This window comes from Adiantum capillus-veneris, chromosome 28 (genome assembly GCF_014529385.1).
Source record: "Adiantum capillus-veneris isolate H3 chromosome 28, ASM1452938v2, whole genome shotgun sequence".
NCBI classification, from domain to species: Eukaryota; Viridiplantae; Streptophyta; class Polypodiopsida; order Polypodiales; family Pteridaceae; genus Adiantum; species Adiantum capillus-veneris.
This window is the reverse complement of record NC_140958.1, coordinates 96,179,053-96,195,021: the sequence shown is the minus strand read 5'-3', so window position 1 is coordinate 96,195,021 and position 15,969 is coordinate 96,179,053. Positions and strand designations below refer to the sequence as shown.

The 15,969-nt window shown below is 43.6% G+C and overlaps 1 protein-coding gene across 1 annotated transcript; it reads right to left on the bottom strand.

Moving 5' to 3' along the window:
- Positions 1 to 8,841: 8,841 nt before the first annotated feature.
- Positions 8,842 to 10,351, bottom strand: LOC147420933 (uncharacterized). The gene is made up of 3 exons (XM_086504406.1): positions 9,637 to 10,351; positions 9,453 to 9,565; positions 8,842 to 9,038 (listed from the first exon to the last, which is right to left on the bottom strand). Exons 1-3 carry the CDS (start codon positions 10,349 to 10,351, stop codon positions 9,003 to 9,005), a joined length of 864 nt encoding a protein of 287 aa, XP_086360532.1. The 3' UTR covers positions 8,842 to 9,002.
- Positions 10,352 to 15,969: the final 5,618 nt, after the last annotated feature.

The following is a 15,969-nucleotide window of genomic DNA, read 5'->3' as shown; positions in this document are numbered from 1 at the left end:
CATACAAGAAGATAAAGATTGCTCTTGAGAAGACTCGGGCTAAGCAAAAGAAAGTTGCTGATCGTCACCGTCGTGAACTTGTATTTTCACTTGGTGATTGGGTACTTTTGCGCTTTGAAAAGGCCAGGTTAAGGAAAAGGAAAGGCAAGGAACGCTTGTTTCCTAAGCTCAGTATGCGATATTATGGTCCTTTTCGGATTTCAGAAAAGATCAGCGATGTAGCTTACAGGTTAAAGCTACCAGAAGGCTGGAAAATACATAATGCTTTTCATGTCAGCCTTCTAAGGCCCTTTGTTGGTGATGTGCCAGAGAATATGCTTGATGAGGAACAACCCGAAGTGGAAGAATTGGATGAAATCCTTGTTCCTGAACAGATATTGGCACATAAAGAAAGAAAGGTTAGAGGAAAAGTTGCAAGACGCTATTTGGTGAAGTTCAAGAACTATCCATCATTAGATGCCAAATGGATGGAAGAGTCTGAATTGCTTGATTCACCTCAGCTATTGCAATTGTATCTTGAAGCCTTTCAAATGGAACCCACAGTGACTTGATGCAGCCTTTTTGGAGCAAGGCAAGAGCATGGTTCATGATGCTCAAGAGAGTAGTTAAGCAATTGTATCTACTCTTTCCATACAGAATTTAGCTAGAGAAGTTTGTGCTCAAGAGTACACTAGAAAACTTCTATGCTTGATATATGTGTTGTAGCCAGGTTGGTGGGATTGTTTAATCGTCCAACGCTACATTTCCGGAAGCATGTATATCTTGGATTCCCATCATAGAATATATGTGATATCAGGAGATATCTGCATGTATTATTGGCATGCAAGCGAGGTCGCTTGCAGTATTTCAAGGGTGGGGTGTGTCACCAGGAGGTGTATTTTTCATGTTGCCTTCCGTAAATAAGTATTAGATATATTTATTTTATTTTTATTTGTTTGTCCCGGAACCCTTGAAAAGGTGCAAGTGGACATTGCATGGCCAGTGTGAAACGGCTGCAGCCAAATGGGTTTCTCACATCGGGGATCTAGGTCGGTCAGACAGGGACTGCTCGGGCCAGTTAGCACTGAATTCTGATGAGTATGGAAGCTCGTGTGCGCCAAACTGGAATTTGGGCCACTCGTCAAGTCACTGCAACTTTATAAGTTGAAAGGGGCCAGTAAATTAACCCACATTGTAGATGTTGGTCAAATGGTAGTCTTCAATGATGGTCAAGAGACCGATAGGGACGCCATGGAAGCATCTCCTAAAATTTAGGGAACTGCAATTTTTGACCGGAAAATGTGTTCGCGTCATTAGCTCTGGAATGACAATGGGAACATTTTATTGCTCTGCTGCCAAGTCAACTGACGCACCAGTTGAGATATTTTTAGCAGGGAAAGCCCAAACTCGGAAACTGGGCGACGTGTCAGCCTGTGAGCGATTCTGCCACTCTGGGAGGCAAAAACGAGCTGCATATCAACAAAGGGGGCGCCATTTTCAGCCTCAGGTGGATTGTAGCAGGTACAGAAGCTATGGAATGCTTACCTTGCCCTCTATGCACAGTATGGTGACGGGAGTGATGCCCCGCACGCTACATACTGCTCTCTTTCTCCCCTACGTACAGTATGTTATGCCCCACTAGTGGGCTTCTCATTTGACCTATGTACAGTTCTGGGGGTTTATGCGCGTTTGCCAAGGCAAGAGCCTTCTGAACACGAACCGGATTAGCTAATTGCTAATCCCCCACAGGTATGCACAATTCCATCACGAAAGATTGCGAGTTTGGAGAGTTTTCTCGCGTGAAAACTCGTCCAATTCACAGGGGAACTGTCCCATTGCGTGCGGGAGCCCTTGGGACACGTGTAGGCGTGTTCGCTCCGCTAAAAACGATCCGAAACAGGGAATTACAGCCTGCTGTGTTTTTCTGCAGGTTTAGGGTTTCGCACGTAAACTGCAAGGGAACATCGGAGGAGCCTCGAGAGAGCCTTGGGATGCGTGTACAGGCTTTTGGGCTCCCGGCAGTGAAAAACAGAGAATTACAGCCCGCTGAATTTCTGTGCCAGCTCACCAGAAAGCTTCCAGATATCGAGGGAATCCGTCCTAGACAGGTGTTTTTGACCTACAGGGGTTTTTACGCCGTTATGCTGTCGAAATCCCGTCGAAAACCTGCGTTTTCAGCCCTCGCCAGGTTTGGACAGCTTTGTGAAAGCTTGTGCTAAGTGGTCGGATCGTCTACCTTAATTTGAATAAAGAAATACCGAAAGGGGCGCCAGTCTTTGGGGCCTACAGGGTGTCGGTCTTGTGTGCGCAGTGACATTCTAGTCGTTGGACGTAACTGTGTTCTCTTCCCTTCTCAATGCTCTGTGTAAAGTTAACAGGTAATTGAAATAGTACCGCCCTCTACGTTGTATAGGCCGGTTTTACACGATGTATGAGGTTGCGGAAGCGGCCAAGAGGGGCCGTTTTGTTGCCATTGATCCCTCCGCCACAGCGACACCACGAGAGCAAAGGGAAGCCAACCTTGACGACATCTCTCGAACCTTCAAGAGCCATGCATCTACACCGTCCTCTTCCGTTCCGCATCGCCAAACCACTCTCAACGAAAATTAGAATCCTAAATTGAAGGAAGAGGTGGATAGGTCGGTTGCCCGATTCTTCTTCCACGACTACATTGCCTTTCATGCTTCGCGGTGAGTTTCCCTTGGCATATGCACATTGCAATCTTCCATTTTGTATTCATAATGGGTTATAACTTCTCGACTCTCGACTCTCCATACTAACACAACATGCTCTATTTTGTGTGGATAGGTCTCCATACTTTCGAACCATGGTTACGAAAATAGGGGAATATGGCTCCTCTTATGTGCCACCTTCATCGGAGAGGCTTCGCACCACCCTCCTTGACAAAGAGAAGCTTGCCGTGGAGCAAGCGGCCCAAGCAACAAAGGATTTGTGGGAGACCAATGGCGTCTCTCTTCTTGTAGATGGATGGAGCGACACCCGCAAGCGGTCCATCCACGGGGTGGTGGCCTACTCTCGGGGGGAGATGTACTTTGTGGAGTCACATGATGCATCCGATAGTGGCAAGGCCACCGAGATGCTTGTTGCAGAGTGGACAAGCACCATAGAGATCACCGGCCCGGAGAATGTCCTTTGTATGGTTGCAGATGGAGAGGCGTCAAATAGGGCAGCCGGAGCTATCATTGAGGGCATGTATCCCAGCATCCATGTCACATTTTGCATGGCGCATTGCCTCAATAACCTCCTCAAGGACATAGGGAACTTTTCATGGATTTCACCCACCATTGGTGACGCCTCTCGAATTGTCTCCTTTGTGCTCAACCATCAAAAAGTGCGCCATGAATTCTCAAAGAGGAGCCACTTGTCCTTGCTCAAATATTCAGAGACAAGATTTGCATTTAATTGGCTTATGCTAGGCTGCTTGTCTACATGTGGCGGAGCCTTAAGGGACCTCTTTCTCAATGATGAGTTCCAGGCCATGCCGGATTCTACATCAGCAGTAGGATTGAAATGTAGAGAATGGGTCGACGACGCCGATTGGTGGGAGGAGGTGAAGACTCTTGACGCCATGGTCAAGCCTATTCTACACCTACTTCGAGTGGTGGATGGCTTGCAGCCATGCATTGGCAAAGTCTACGAAGCCATGGATCGGATGATAGAGGCACTTGAGAAGCTTGTGCCTGACCCTGTTCAGTATGCGGAGATTCATGGCTTGTGTGAGTCGAGGTGGAATGGATACTACTCTCCACTTCATGCGGCAGCTTATGTGCTTGACCCTGAGTTTCAAGGAAGTCGTCAAGAGACCGACAAGGAGGTGAGCAAAGGATGGCGGCTTGCATTGGAGCACCTTGAGCCTAGCAGTGACATTAGGTGCAAGATTAGAGACGAGCTACTCAACTACAGGCAAAAGAAGGGCTCCTATGGATGTGTAGATGCACAGCTTGATCGCAACAAGATTGGCTCGGTTTTGTGGTGGGAGGACTATGGAGGAGATGGCCCACATTTGCAACGCTTGGCTGTTCGTGTCCTTAGCCAAGCATGTACCACTAGTTGCTTGGAGCAACTATGGAGTGTGTACAACCACATTGCCTCTAAGAAGAGGAATCGCCTTGGGGTTCAGAGGGCCAATGATTTGGTGTTTGTGAGCGCTAACTTGCGCATGCTTGCCAAGAGCGTCACACACAAGGCAGATCCTTTCACTGAGTGGGAGATGGCACAAGAGAATCCATCTATGGCCGATACTCTTTTGGAGGAGCTAGAGGAGGATTTCGAGCCTCAATGCGAGCCTCCCGAGCCCTCATACGTCGCTGACGACCTCGACTACGACGACGATGTGGAGATTCAGCAGGCGAGTACTTCTTGAGTTTGATGATCATTGATCACTCAACTCTCGAGTCTAGACTCTTGAGTCTACGACTCTACCTACTACATAGCCCTTTGTACTTTTTGTTATCCTTGAGGCCTCAGGCTTGTCCTAAGTCCTTTAGGCTTTTTGACTCTTTAGCCCTTGTGGCATGCACTTCTCATTTTGTATCCATCGATCATCGATGTTTTATTAGCACATTTCAGTCTATATGACTCGTGTTCTTTGGTCTATTTAGTGTAAATTTATGGTCAAAGTGATGCTCTATGTGTGTGGCATGTGTGTAGGTCAAAAAATGCCAAAAAAACTCTCTTTTTTTTTGTCGTTCCGACCCCCGTCCCCATTTCCTGACTTTGGCCGTCCCGACCCCGTTCCCGACCCCGACCCGCCATCCCATGTAACTATGGCTTTTGGGAGACATCACTCACAAACAGTCACAGATTGACTTCCGACACCTAGTGCGGCGAAAGAAGAGGGCATTTTTGGCTCGCCTAGAGCAGGATCTATATCAGCTATTCTTGAGTCGGGACTCACGTGAGGCATGGCAGCTCTTTCAGGAGCACTCTCCCCCCCCCCCCCCCCCCGCCATCGCTTCTACAGAGGACTGGGGCCAGTACACATCATCTCTGTACACAGTTCCTGAGCAGCCCCCCCTTCCCGACCCTCCCGATCCATGCCCACACACATGTGCTTTTTTCACCGCGGAGATGGTGAGGAAGGCCATTGACAGGATGAGGACTGGGAGAGCATACGATCATGATGGTTTAGTGGCTGAGCATTTCACGCATGCCAGAGATCTACTAGCAGAGCTTCTAGCAGTGATGTTTAACCATGCCATGTGTGAGGGCTTGCCTAATACTTGGAGCCTATCTACTATTGTACCAATCTTCAAGTCGGGAGACCCTATGGAGCCCGGGAATTATCGCACTATCATGATTGGACACACATTGGCACGGTTGTATGCATCTATTCTTGAGCAGCAGTTGAGTAGATGGGCAGAGAGGGAGGGGATACGCGCAGCCTGGCAGGCAGGGTTCAGGAGGGGTTTTTCTACTCTTGACCATATCTTGACACTCGAAGCCATCATTGAGGAGGGTATATCGCGTGGGAGACGGATCTATTGTAGCTTTGTGGATTTCTGCAAAGCATTTGACACAGTGCCCAGAGCTAGATTGATGCGCAAATTACAGCATATGGGAGTATCCACAGAGCTCATTTGGAGGGTCATGGCATTACACAGGTCAGTAGTGGGGCAGGTACGCACCTCAGAGGGTCTATCCACACCGATTCACTCCACTATTGGGGTGAAGCAGGGCTGCCCGCTCTCTCCTACTCTATTTGGTATGTATGTAGATGAGGTTTCTGACTACATTGAGAGAGATGGTGATAGAGGTGCACAGCTGGCAGGGACATGGATTCCATTATTGTTATATGCTGATGATATTGTGTTGATCTCCAACTCTCCGGAGGGGATGCAACGTCACTTGGATGCTTTGAATAGGTTTGCTCAGGAAAGTGGTTTGTCCGTCAACCTTGGTAAAACCAAGGTCATGGTATTTAATACCACCCCACAGTGGATCAGGAGGTCAGCGCCAGCATTCACATACGGCCAGGAGACAGTGGAGTATACAGATGCGTACACTTACCTCGGAGTGGTTTTTAGTGGGCCAGCATTTTCATTGAGGAGGGCAGCAGAGACTAGACTGACCATAGCCCATGCAGCATTGGGTAGATTGGAAAGGATGTGTTCACAGGTTCAGTTTCAGGAGCCTCGGACGAAGCTCTAGCTCTTTGACACTCTTGATGGCTTCTGCATTGCTTTATGGAGCTGAGATTTGGGGACCTTCATTGGATCATCACGGGAGGACAAGCCGCAGTGATGGATGGGGGGACATGGAGAAGCCTCTGGTCTCTATGATCTCGCGGCTCATTAGAGCCAAGGCTTCAGTACCACGTGCTATTGTCCGAGCAGAGCTAGCTGCCCCCCCACTAGTGGTTGAGGCGCTCACCAGATCTGTCTCCTTCATACACCGCATGTGGGAACTTCCCAGAGACAGATATGCCCGCCTTGCACTTGAGTCCTCTCGACAGTTAGCCATGCAGGGAGATACAGCATGCTGGTATGGGGAGATGACATCATGGTTTCAGGCGCATGGGTTCAGCATAGACAGATTGCCTCCCTTCCAGTACTCACTAGATGCACCCTCTCTGACTCTTACACAGTCCGAGATCACCGGGCTCATCCGCCAGGACTTGACTCAGCTAGAGACCAGGAGACATGGATACAGCCAACACAGGAGTTGGGCACGAAGATGGCTTTCTACAGAGAGCATCTCCTCCAGCTTACGGTTGATGGTTTTGTAACGAGGCCCAGATACATGGACACCCACTTGTCTCATGGGATACGATGTGCTATCGACCCGATATGCACATCTTCACACTGCGGATCGAGACTGGGAGATACAGCGGAGTACCAGCAGAGGCCAGGGCATGTCCCCCTGTGTGACATCGAGCCTGAGACAGAGTTGCACTACACATGCCACTGCCCCGTCTACTACGAGATACGAGGCCGCTTCCATTGCTTGTTCAGAGAGGGCTTTGGACCATTCTCCAGAGTCATGCAGTACGAGGATCAGAGATGCTTGGGTTTGTTTTTGCTCGAGCTACGCAGACACAGAGAGAGCCTGATGAGAGGAGAGGCTAGCCAGTCTCAGAGACAGATCACAGATTTCTTTAGAGCTGCCACTGAACACCCGGAGGAGTTACTACCACAGCAGAGCTCGTTGCCTCACACCAGAGGCACACTGATCGACCGAGCAACTGAGCTGGGATCAGAGTCATGCAGTACGAGGATCAGAGATGCTTGGGTTTGTTTTTTGCTCGAGCTACGCAGACACAGAGAGAGCCTGATGAGAGGAGAGGCTAGCCAGTCTCAAAGACAGATCACAGATTTCTTTAGAGCTGCCACTGGACACCCGGAGGAGTTACTACCACAGCAGAGCTCGTCGCCACACCAGAGGCACATTGATCGACCGAGCGACTGAGCTGGGGAGATCCAGACGCCCACGACTGCGAAGGACTACACAGCATCGACGGAGGCTGCATCAGAGAATTCGGATCACTTTGGCTCGACATGCACGACGCCCGATCAGACTACTGACCATGGAGGAGATTGATGAGATCCGCCAGTGACCAATGCTGAATCTCTTGTGATCTAGCTCTCCCAGCTAGCTGCTTAGTTCACACCTAGCAGTTTAAAATTCCATAGTATTATATTTTGACATTTGTCATTTCATTTTTGTCATCTTGTTACTTTGACTTTGTATCAGCTCCACCACATTGTAACTTTCTGGTCTCATAGGTCACTTTGGCCTTTTGAAGACGTTAATATAACATTTCATTTCATCTCTCTCTCTCTCTCTCTCTCTCTCTCTCTCTCAAAGTGGCAAGGAAGAATGGCAAGTGGGGAGACTGCAAAGGAGGCAAAGCAATCATTCCCAATACCCAAGTAGTGAACACAATGACTACTTTCCATTTTATGTATTGAAATCCCACTCTAGTTATACCCCTTACGAGTCCTAACAAGGTTGTTTCAAAGGCATTGTACTTTAATCTTTACATGCCTTTATGGCATGGATGCCCAAAAGATGTTATCGAGATGTATCTGAGTTGTCCTATAGGTCAATTGGCCTCTAAAGGACATAAACATAATCTTTCTTTCATGTCACCTTCGCTGTACTTTGACATATTTATTTATTTAGGTGTGTGTGTGTGTGTGTGTGTGTGTGTGTCTCACTGCCAGCCCCTCCTCTATCCCCCACAACATGGTAACATGACATGGGAAGTTAAGGCCATAAAAAAAGCAAATATTGAATTCCCTTGTGCAAAGACACATAGGGACACACTTCTGGTCCAGAAGGTAAGACACATGGTAGATGTAGAAGGCACGACCAACCAGCCGCATGCATCCACAAGGATGTCAACAATATGAGAGCTACCACACAAACAACCATAAACAGCCCTCACTCCCTAAAATTGCCCCCATGGGAGTCTACGACATAGCACAAGTAGCTCCAACCACGACACAAGGTGCAGCTAGCAACAACCTAACCTATTTGTAGATTTTATTTTTATTTTTATTTTTAAATGCAGCGTTATAGAAAAGGGCCTGCCAAGAAAGGTGGTTTATACTTCTTGCAGAGACCTGAGAGACTTGCTACATAAAAGCATACATTCTCTTAAACCACACCACAAACCCTTGTCTCCTGATTTTGAGCCGTTGAACTTGCCTATTAAGAAGTGGAGAATAATAGCCATCTGAGCATTGATATCTCGAGGCACCCTCAATTTGTGCTTTGCAGAAACCTCACAATCAGCACGGCTTGGCGGTTCTATATCTTCACCGCTAGAGTTGCTTGAAGGAGAGCTCAAGTTTAGCATTTAAAAGCAAAACAGCAATTCAATTTGGTGCATGAATGTTTATAAAATAACAAACGGCATCACTGATGTTAGCATTACAAGTAAAATTTCATGGACTACTTTCACGATTACTGTGACTTACATGTTGCCCATTCCACATCTCAAAAGCTTGTTGGCAACTTGATTTACCACACTTGGCAGACATAGAGACCAAAACACCCTAAAGCTTCTTCGTGCTGCTCATGTTGGACATAACCTGCAATGAGCGCAGTCCACGAGATGACGCTCAAACCAGAAGCTTGTAATAATGACTTGTTGTGCTCTAGCACGTACTTGTCACAGAACCAGGGCAATACCTAGCACTTACTCCTTGTTGAAAGAATTTAATAATATCTGCATGCTTACTAAATCCATCAAAGAAAAATGAGTGCAATCGGCAAAATGCAGCAATAGCAGGCGCAGCGATCATGTGGCATCTCATTGCCAGTGGTGCCATCTCGTGCTCCCCATCTTCCACTAAAAGTGGTTTCTCTAGAAAAGTAGATGTAATCGATTGAAATAAAAGTAGAAGGGCCTGAGTGGTTGGATTTATCTTATTATGATAAGACATCACTGAATTGCATTATATAAAGACTTAAGAAATGAAGGCAAGGCATATAATCTTCTTTACCTGCTTTAAGTTGTACTTTGTTAGACGTCTTTGTGCATCCTTCACAGCTTTCCGAGCATCAGCATCTGAAGTGCCATAGAGAAGTCCATGCTGCAGTATTTGTACAATCCTTCCTACAACACAACCAGTGAGTGGCCCAACCCCAAAGATGCTTCAAAGCCCAGAAAAGTTCAATAGGTAATACCTGTAATTGAATGAGGCATATCATAATTATCAATTGTATATTTCACAACAGCCTTAATAGTAACACTACCTCGAAGGTAGCTTTGATTACAGAAAGTAAAACCATAAGGATTTGTATCTTCGCTGTTACTCTCTTCACAGCCATCTTGACTACCCTTTTCCTCTTCACTTTCCACTTCCTGCTTTCCACCTGACATCCTCCTCAGCCAATAGATTCTGGATCTCCCACTGTTTTCATTTGGTGTGCTCACAGGCGATTCCTCAGAAGAAGTTTTTGTCGGAAACCTATATGGGATCTTCACCCTAAGAGATATTGTGGGAAAGTCTTCACATGCTTCTTTAAAATTGTCAAGAGGCTCCTCCTTGGGATGACGCACCGTCCTAGGGCGGTTTACTACAGGTGAATCATCAACTGACGGTCTCTCAACAAAATTTTCACCCAATGGTACATTTAGTACTTTGTCTGGCAAAGTCTCATTGGGTAGCTCTTCAGCTTGGATATTGTCAACTAAGCCTTCAGCAGGTCGCAACGTGTCGTCGCATTCCTTCTCAAAACTTGCTGTTTCGTTGGGCAGCTCTCCAACATGGAGATTGTCAACTAAAACCTCATCAGGTGGCACACCTGATAACTTGTCTGATAGCTTGTTGCAATCCTTCTCACAACTTGTTGTCGTATGAATGTGCTCATTATCGTGTTTTACTTTTGCAGAGGCCATTCCATGTTCTTTTTTACTAGAATCTTTTATCGCAGATTCACTCCCTTGGACTTTAGTGGATGTGTAGTATGGAGCCTTTTTAATGGACACTAGTATGTGACCCGCGCGTTGTTGCGACCAAAGAAACATGGCCACTATTTTTATAGGGCTATTTTTTCCTCCCAGCGGAACACCATCAATACTCTATTCTACATGTATAGTCTATTGTATTTTTAAAAGTGATGCATGACACAACCTCTTGATAAATTCTAACAAATATGAATATGTAGCTGCAAATCATTTCTTAATACCAAGCTTGGGAGCTAAGCTCAAAGAAATTATTTTTTGTGAGTTGTTAGCCTTTGTTCAATAAACTTCTATTAAGTTGGAGAGAGAGAGAGAGAGAGAGAGAGAGAGAGAGAGAGGGAGTCTTCCTTTTTGTGGCAATGCTACGAAGTATAGCTTAGATAAGTTAGCATGGTGTGAAATATTTGAAAGCTAAGAGAATTCAATGTGATCATAAAACTTTGTTTGAAAATGGATTGGATTCTATAGAATTGGTTTCAACAATGGAAACAAAATTGGTTTTAACAATGGAGTGGGTTCAATAGAATTGGTTTCAACAACGGGAACACAATTGGATTCAATGTTTTGACTCCACTCTCTTACTTGCTTCTATCCTTGTGAGAGCAAGGCATGGCAATAGTAGGAATGCATAACCTACTATATAGTAGGAATGACGTTTTCCCATTGGTCTACCTAGGGTTGATAGAAGTGCTACCAAATGCAAAAGTACAAACTGAGTCAGTAAGCAAGTTTTTAAATATGAGTTCCCCTAACTGGTACAATGTGTAATCATAAAACTTTTCATGTCTAAGAGTGGAGTTGTGAAAAAATTATTAGGGCTCATAGTTTTCAATGTAGCAAGAGAGCTTCAAGTTTCAAAGAGATGAGTTGAATTTCTTTTAATATCAAGAATGTGATTGGCCCTTCCGTCTATGTTTCTCTATAGATGCCACACTTGCTTGCGTCTCTATCTATGTTTTGTGCACAAGTATGGTAATAGTGTTCATCAGATCATGACGATGCATAAGTAGGTTAGTACGTGTACACTATTTGTTAATGTACAGTTATGCACCATCAGCACCTTCAAATGTTATAGAAATGAAAGCAAAATAAGGTCACCTAATAGTTTATGTGTATGCTCTGGGCCTTCCTCAAAAATTTTAAGCTCCACTATATATAGTATAGAAGTTGTATGTGAATGCTCAAAGAAAATCTAGATTTAGTGTAATCCTACGTACAAATTTTGAGATTTACCTCTAAATGCTAATTGAAGGTGAGAAGAAACCCTGATTTTACCAGAACTCCACATATAAATTTTGAGATTCACATCTAAATCTGCCCTCCCACCTCGGATTCCTCATGCTGCTTTGGATTCGGTCACGCCGCCTTGGATTCACTCACCTTCTGCCTCGGTTTTGCTTGTGTTCAACGTTAAACCTCGGATTTGTTTTCAAATACAAAGCTTCCAATGCTCATATAATAGAAGTAGATTGCATCTAAATTTTTTCATATGCATGTTTACCAAGTGTCTCAACAGAAGCATTGTGTATATGAGTGGCTATCAGATTGCTTGAAAGAACAACACAAGTTTTGTGTATTCTCACATATGAAAATTTGAAATCCACCTCTAAATTCTAGTTTTGAAGATGAGAAAACCTACAAATTTTAGGGAAAAATCATTGATGAAACATAGCAAAATTACCTTTAATTTTTCAATAAGTCGGTTTTTAAACTTTTCTAAAAAAACATTGTATTGTGTGCAAATGCTCAAAGTAAACTTAGGTTTACCTATAAATTTTGAGATTTAGCCATAAATTCTCTTTTTTTTTTCTATACTCATAATTGTGAGTGAGAGAATTTATATTAACGTGATGGGATTGTATGCTTTTGAAGCTAATATAGATTTAGCAACAAAATTCTAACTTGAAGGCAAGATAACACAAAGCCTAAAGAAATTTAGTGTAAATTTTCTCTGTCTCTTGCCTTTGCCACCTCGGTTTTGCTCCTGCCACTTCAGATTCGTGCATGCTGCCTTGGGTTCGCTCCACCTTTTTGCCATCTCAAATTTTCTCGTCACATCGGATTCGTGCATGCCGCCTTGGGTTCCCTAGCAAAAACACTCGTCTTTCACATTGATTTTGCTCGTCTGATTTGTTGCAAATTTTCCTATATGTCGATTTTTTAAACTTTTGTGGAAAAAGCATTGTATTGTATGCAAATGCTCAAAGTAACCTTAGGTTTAGTGTAATCCTACCAATCAATTTTGAAACTTAGCCATAAATTATACCTGGAAGGCGAGAAAAAAACCCAAGCTTAGCACAAATCCTAGAGAAATTCAGGGTAAAAACCTTCAAATATCATCAATATTTTTCTCCTCGTTCCGTCTTTGCTACCTCGGATTTGCTTGTTCCACTCTCGATTTGTGCACACATCGACATGGGTTTGCTTGCCTTTTTCCCACCTATTCCCTCGCTTTGGATTCTTCGGATTGGCACACCCCACCTTGGGTTCGCTTGTCTTCCGCTTTGATTTTTCTCGCCTTCAACGCTTTCCTCCACCCCTCGTCTTGGAATCAACCTCTTATTCTCTCTCTCTCTCTCTCTCTCTCTCTCTCTCTCTCTCTCTCTCTCTCTCTCTCTCTCTCTCTCTCTCGCTCGTAAACACCATTGCTGGCTCGAAGGATGAAAATACACCCACACACGATCCTTCTCGCGTCAATTTTTGTAGAGCTCTCTCTCTCTCTCTCTCTCTCTCTCTCTCTCACACACACACACACACACACACACACACACATAATAACTTAGAATTTTAGTAGTTGGCACCGGGTAGTGAGTCTCTCTCTCTCTCTCTTATATATATATATATATATATACTTAGGCTCATCATAATTGAGAGAATTTATGAATTTTAAAGGGTGGCACATCGTTTAACTCCTAAAAATAGAAGGGGATAAAATATATTTGAATAGGTAAAAGGCCTGTTAGCTGGGCAATCTCTCTTCTCATTTGGGATGCTAGTGTCACAGCTGATTTTTTACGTACATTTTACCCATTTTAAGGTATTTGTTTGTTTTCTATGGGAGAAAATGTTAGCCACTCTCTCAAAAATACACTATAATTCCAAGAAAATAATAATTTCTTGGAAATTGGCAAGGGTCCCCTTGGTGAGTAGGAGTCCCCATGAACTTGATGGAACAATCTCTCTCTCTCTCTCTCTCTCTCTCTCTCTCTCTCTCTCTCTCTCTCTCTCTCTCTGATGACCAATGACATGTGTAACAACCCCATCATTTGCATGCATGTCCCCAAAGCGATACAGAATGAAGTCGAATCACAAACAGACCAACCTTCTCCTTTTTTCCTAGGGATAGATGCTTGACATTAGTTAGTGTATATATACATATGTGTGTGTGTGTGTGAAAATTTATAGATTTTTTAGGGTGGCACATGGTTTAGCTCTCAAAAATAAAAAGGATCAAATAACTCTCAGCTGATAAAAGGCCCGTCAATTGGGAATCTCTCTCCCCATTTGAGATGCCAATGTTACGGTTGGTTTTTTGTTAAACATTCGACCCATTTTAAGGCATTTTTCTTGTTTTGTGTGGGAAAAAAATGTTAGCTACTCTTTTAAAAGTACACGATAATATTAAGAGAATAACAATTTCTTGGAAATTTGGAAGGCAAGGGTGTCTTTGGTGAGTAGGAGTCCCCATGAGCTCAATCGTAATATATATATATATATATATATCATGGCCAATGACATGTAAAACAACCTATCATTTGCATGCATGTCCCCAAAGCGATACAAAATGAAGTGGACTCACAAACAATCAAACCTTCTCCTTTTTTTCTAGGGATAGATGTTTGACATTAGTTAGTGTGTGTATCTATGTGTGTGTGTGTGTGTGTATGTCCATGATAATATAGAAATTTTATAGATTTTTTAGGGTGGCACATGGTTTAACTCTCAAAAATAAAAAGGATTTAATAACTCTGACATGATAAAAGGCCCGCAACTTGGGAAATATCTCTCCCCATTTGAGATGCCAATGTTAGGGTTGGTTTTTTTCAAACATTTTACCCATTTCAAGACATTTTTCTTGTTTTATATGAAAAAAATATTAGCTACTCTTTTGAAAATACATGATAATATTAAAAAAATAACAATGTCTTAAGGGCAAGGGTGTTCATAGTGAGTAGGAGTCCCCATGAACTCAATCGTAAAATTTCTCTCTCTCTCTCTCTCTCTCTCTCTCTCTCTCTCTCTCAATAATGTAGATAACAACCCCTACCTTTGAATGCATGCCCTCAAAGCGAGACCGACCTAAATTGATGCGTAGACATGCGAACCTTCTCCTTTTTCTCAACCGCTTTTCAAAATAAAAACTTACACAAATTTATAAAAGGTATCAATATTGGTATTGAAAAAAGCCCCTTGAAAAAACAAAGCCAAATATATCATTAAAAATCAAATTTTTATTAAATAACAAAATCTCCACCAAAATTATGTTTATTTGCTTAGGTGGAGTGAAACTAAATTTATACATTTATTCTATGTATAGTTGAAAGTCTTTGGTCTTTACACTATACATTTTGAAAAGCTTTCCATTTCCCTATGCATGTCAAATGAGACCCTTCACTTTTGCATTTTACATTAGATGTTTGGTCTAAACTTTTGTGAAGTGAACTAAATCATGACAAGTGGATGTTTTCTTCTTGCTTGAAATTTTTTACACTGTACATTTTGAAAGGCTTTTCATTTCCCTATGCATGTCAAATGTGACGCTTCACTTTTGCATTTTACATTAGATGTTTGGTCTAAACTTTTGTGAAGTGAACCAAATCATGACAAGTGGATGTCTTCTTCTTGCTTGAAATTTTTAAGCTGCATAAGTATAGTATAGATTCTGAAGAAAATACAAAATGTGGAGTACCTGCTCTGAGTGCTGGACTCTGTTCGGTCAAATCCGATCGTGATCGCTTTTTTGAGCAAGAACCATGCAAAGCTTCTGAATCTTTCTCAAGTTGCTCATCCATCTCCACATTATCTTCTAGCTTGGACATGGTGGCCCTGTCCGGTTTGCAATCAGGTAGAAAACTTTCATTGGGTTGAGAACTTCCATGGCTTGTGGATGTGGTGAAAAAAACGCCAGGATGGGCATAATATCCTTGAAAAAACCTGTGCAAAAAATTGCAAACAGACGGAACATTACAAAAATGGTCATGCTTTCCATGAGATTCATCAAGTGCGGCATTGGAAAGCTTTCTCTGACAGGCTACCTCAGAATGGAGGCAGGTGGGTAATGTGTATAGTAATCCCTTGGACAAGCAGGTGTTGTATATGCAACATTCGTGGCCTCCACCAAACTAGCGGAGCCAGCTGCCTGGTGTCGAATTTCTTGTACTCCATGCTCCGAACACTGAAATCCTCCTTAGCTTTAGCTGGACCAATCTCCTGTGTGTCGCCAAGGAATGTCTTTTCTGTGAAGCTTGAGCTAGACGTCTTTTTGTTCATGGTTGGAGCAATGTCAATATCGGTGACGGCTGACACATCCTTTTGCGCACTCTCATATTCTA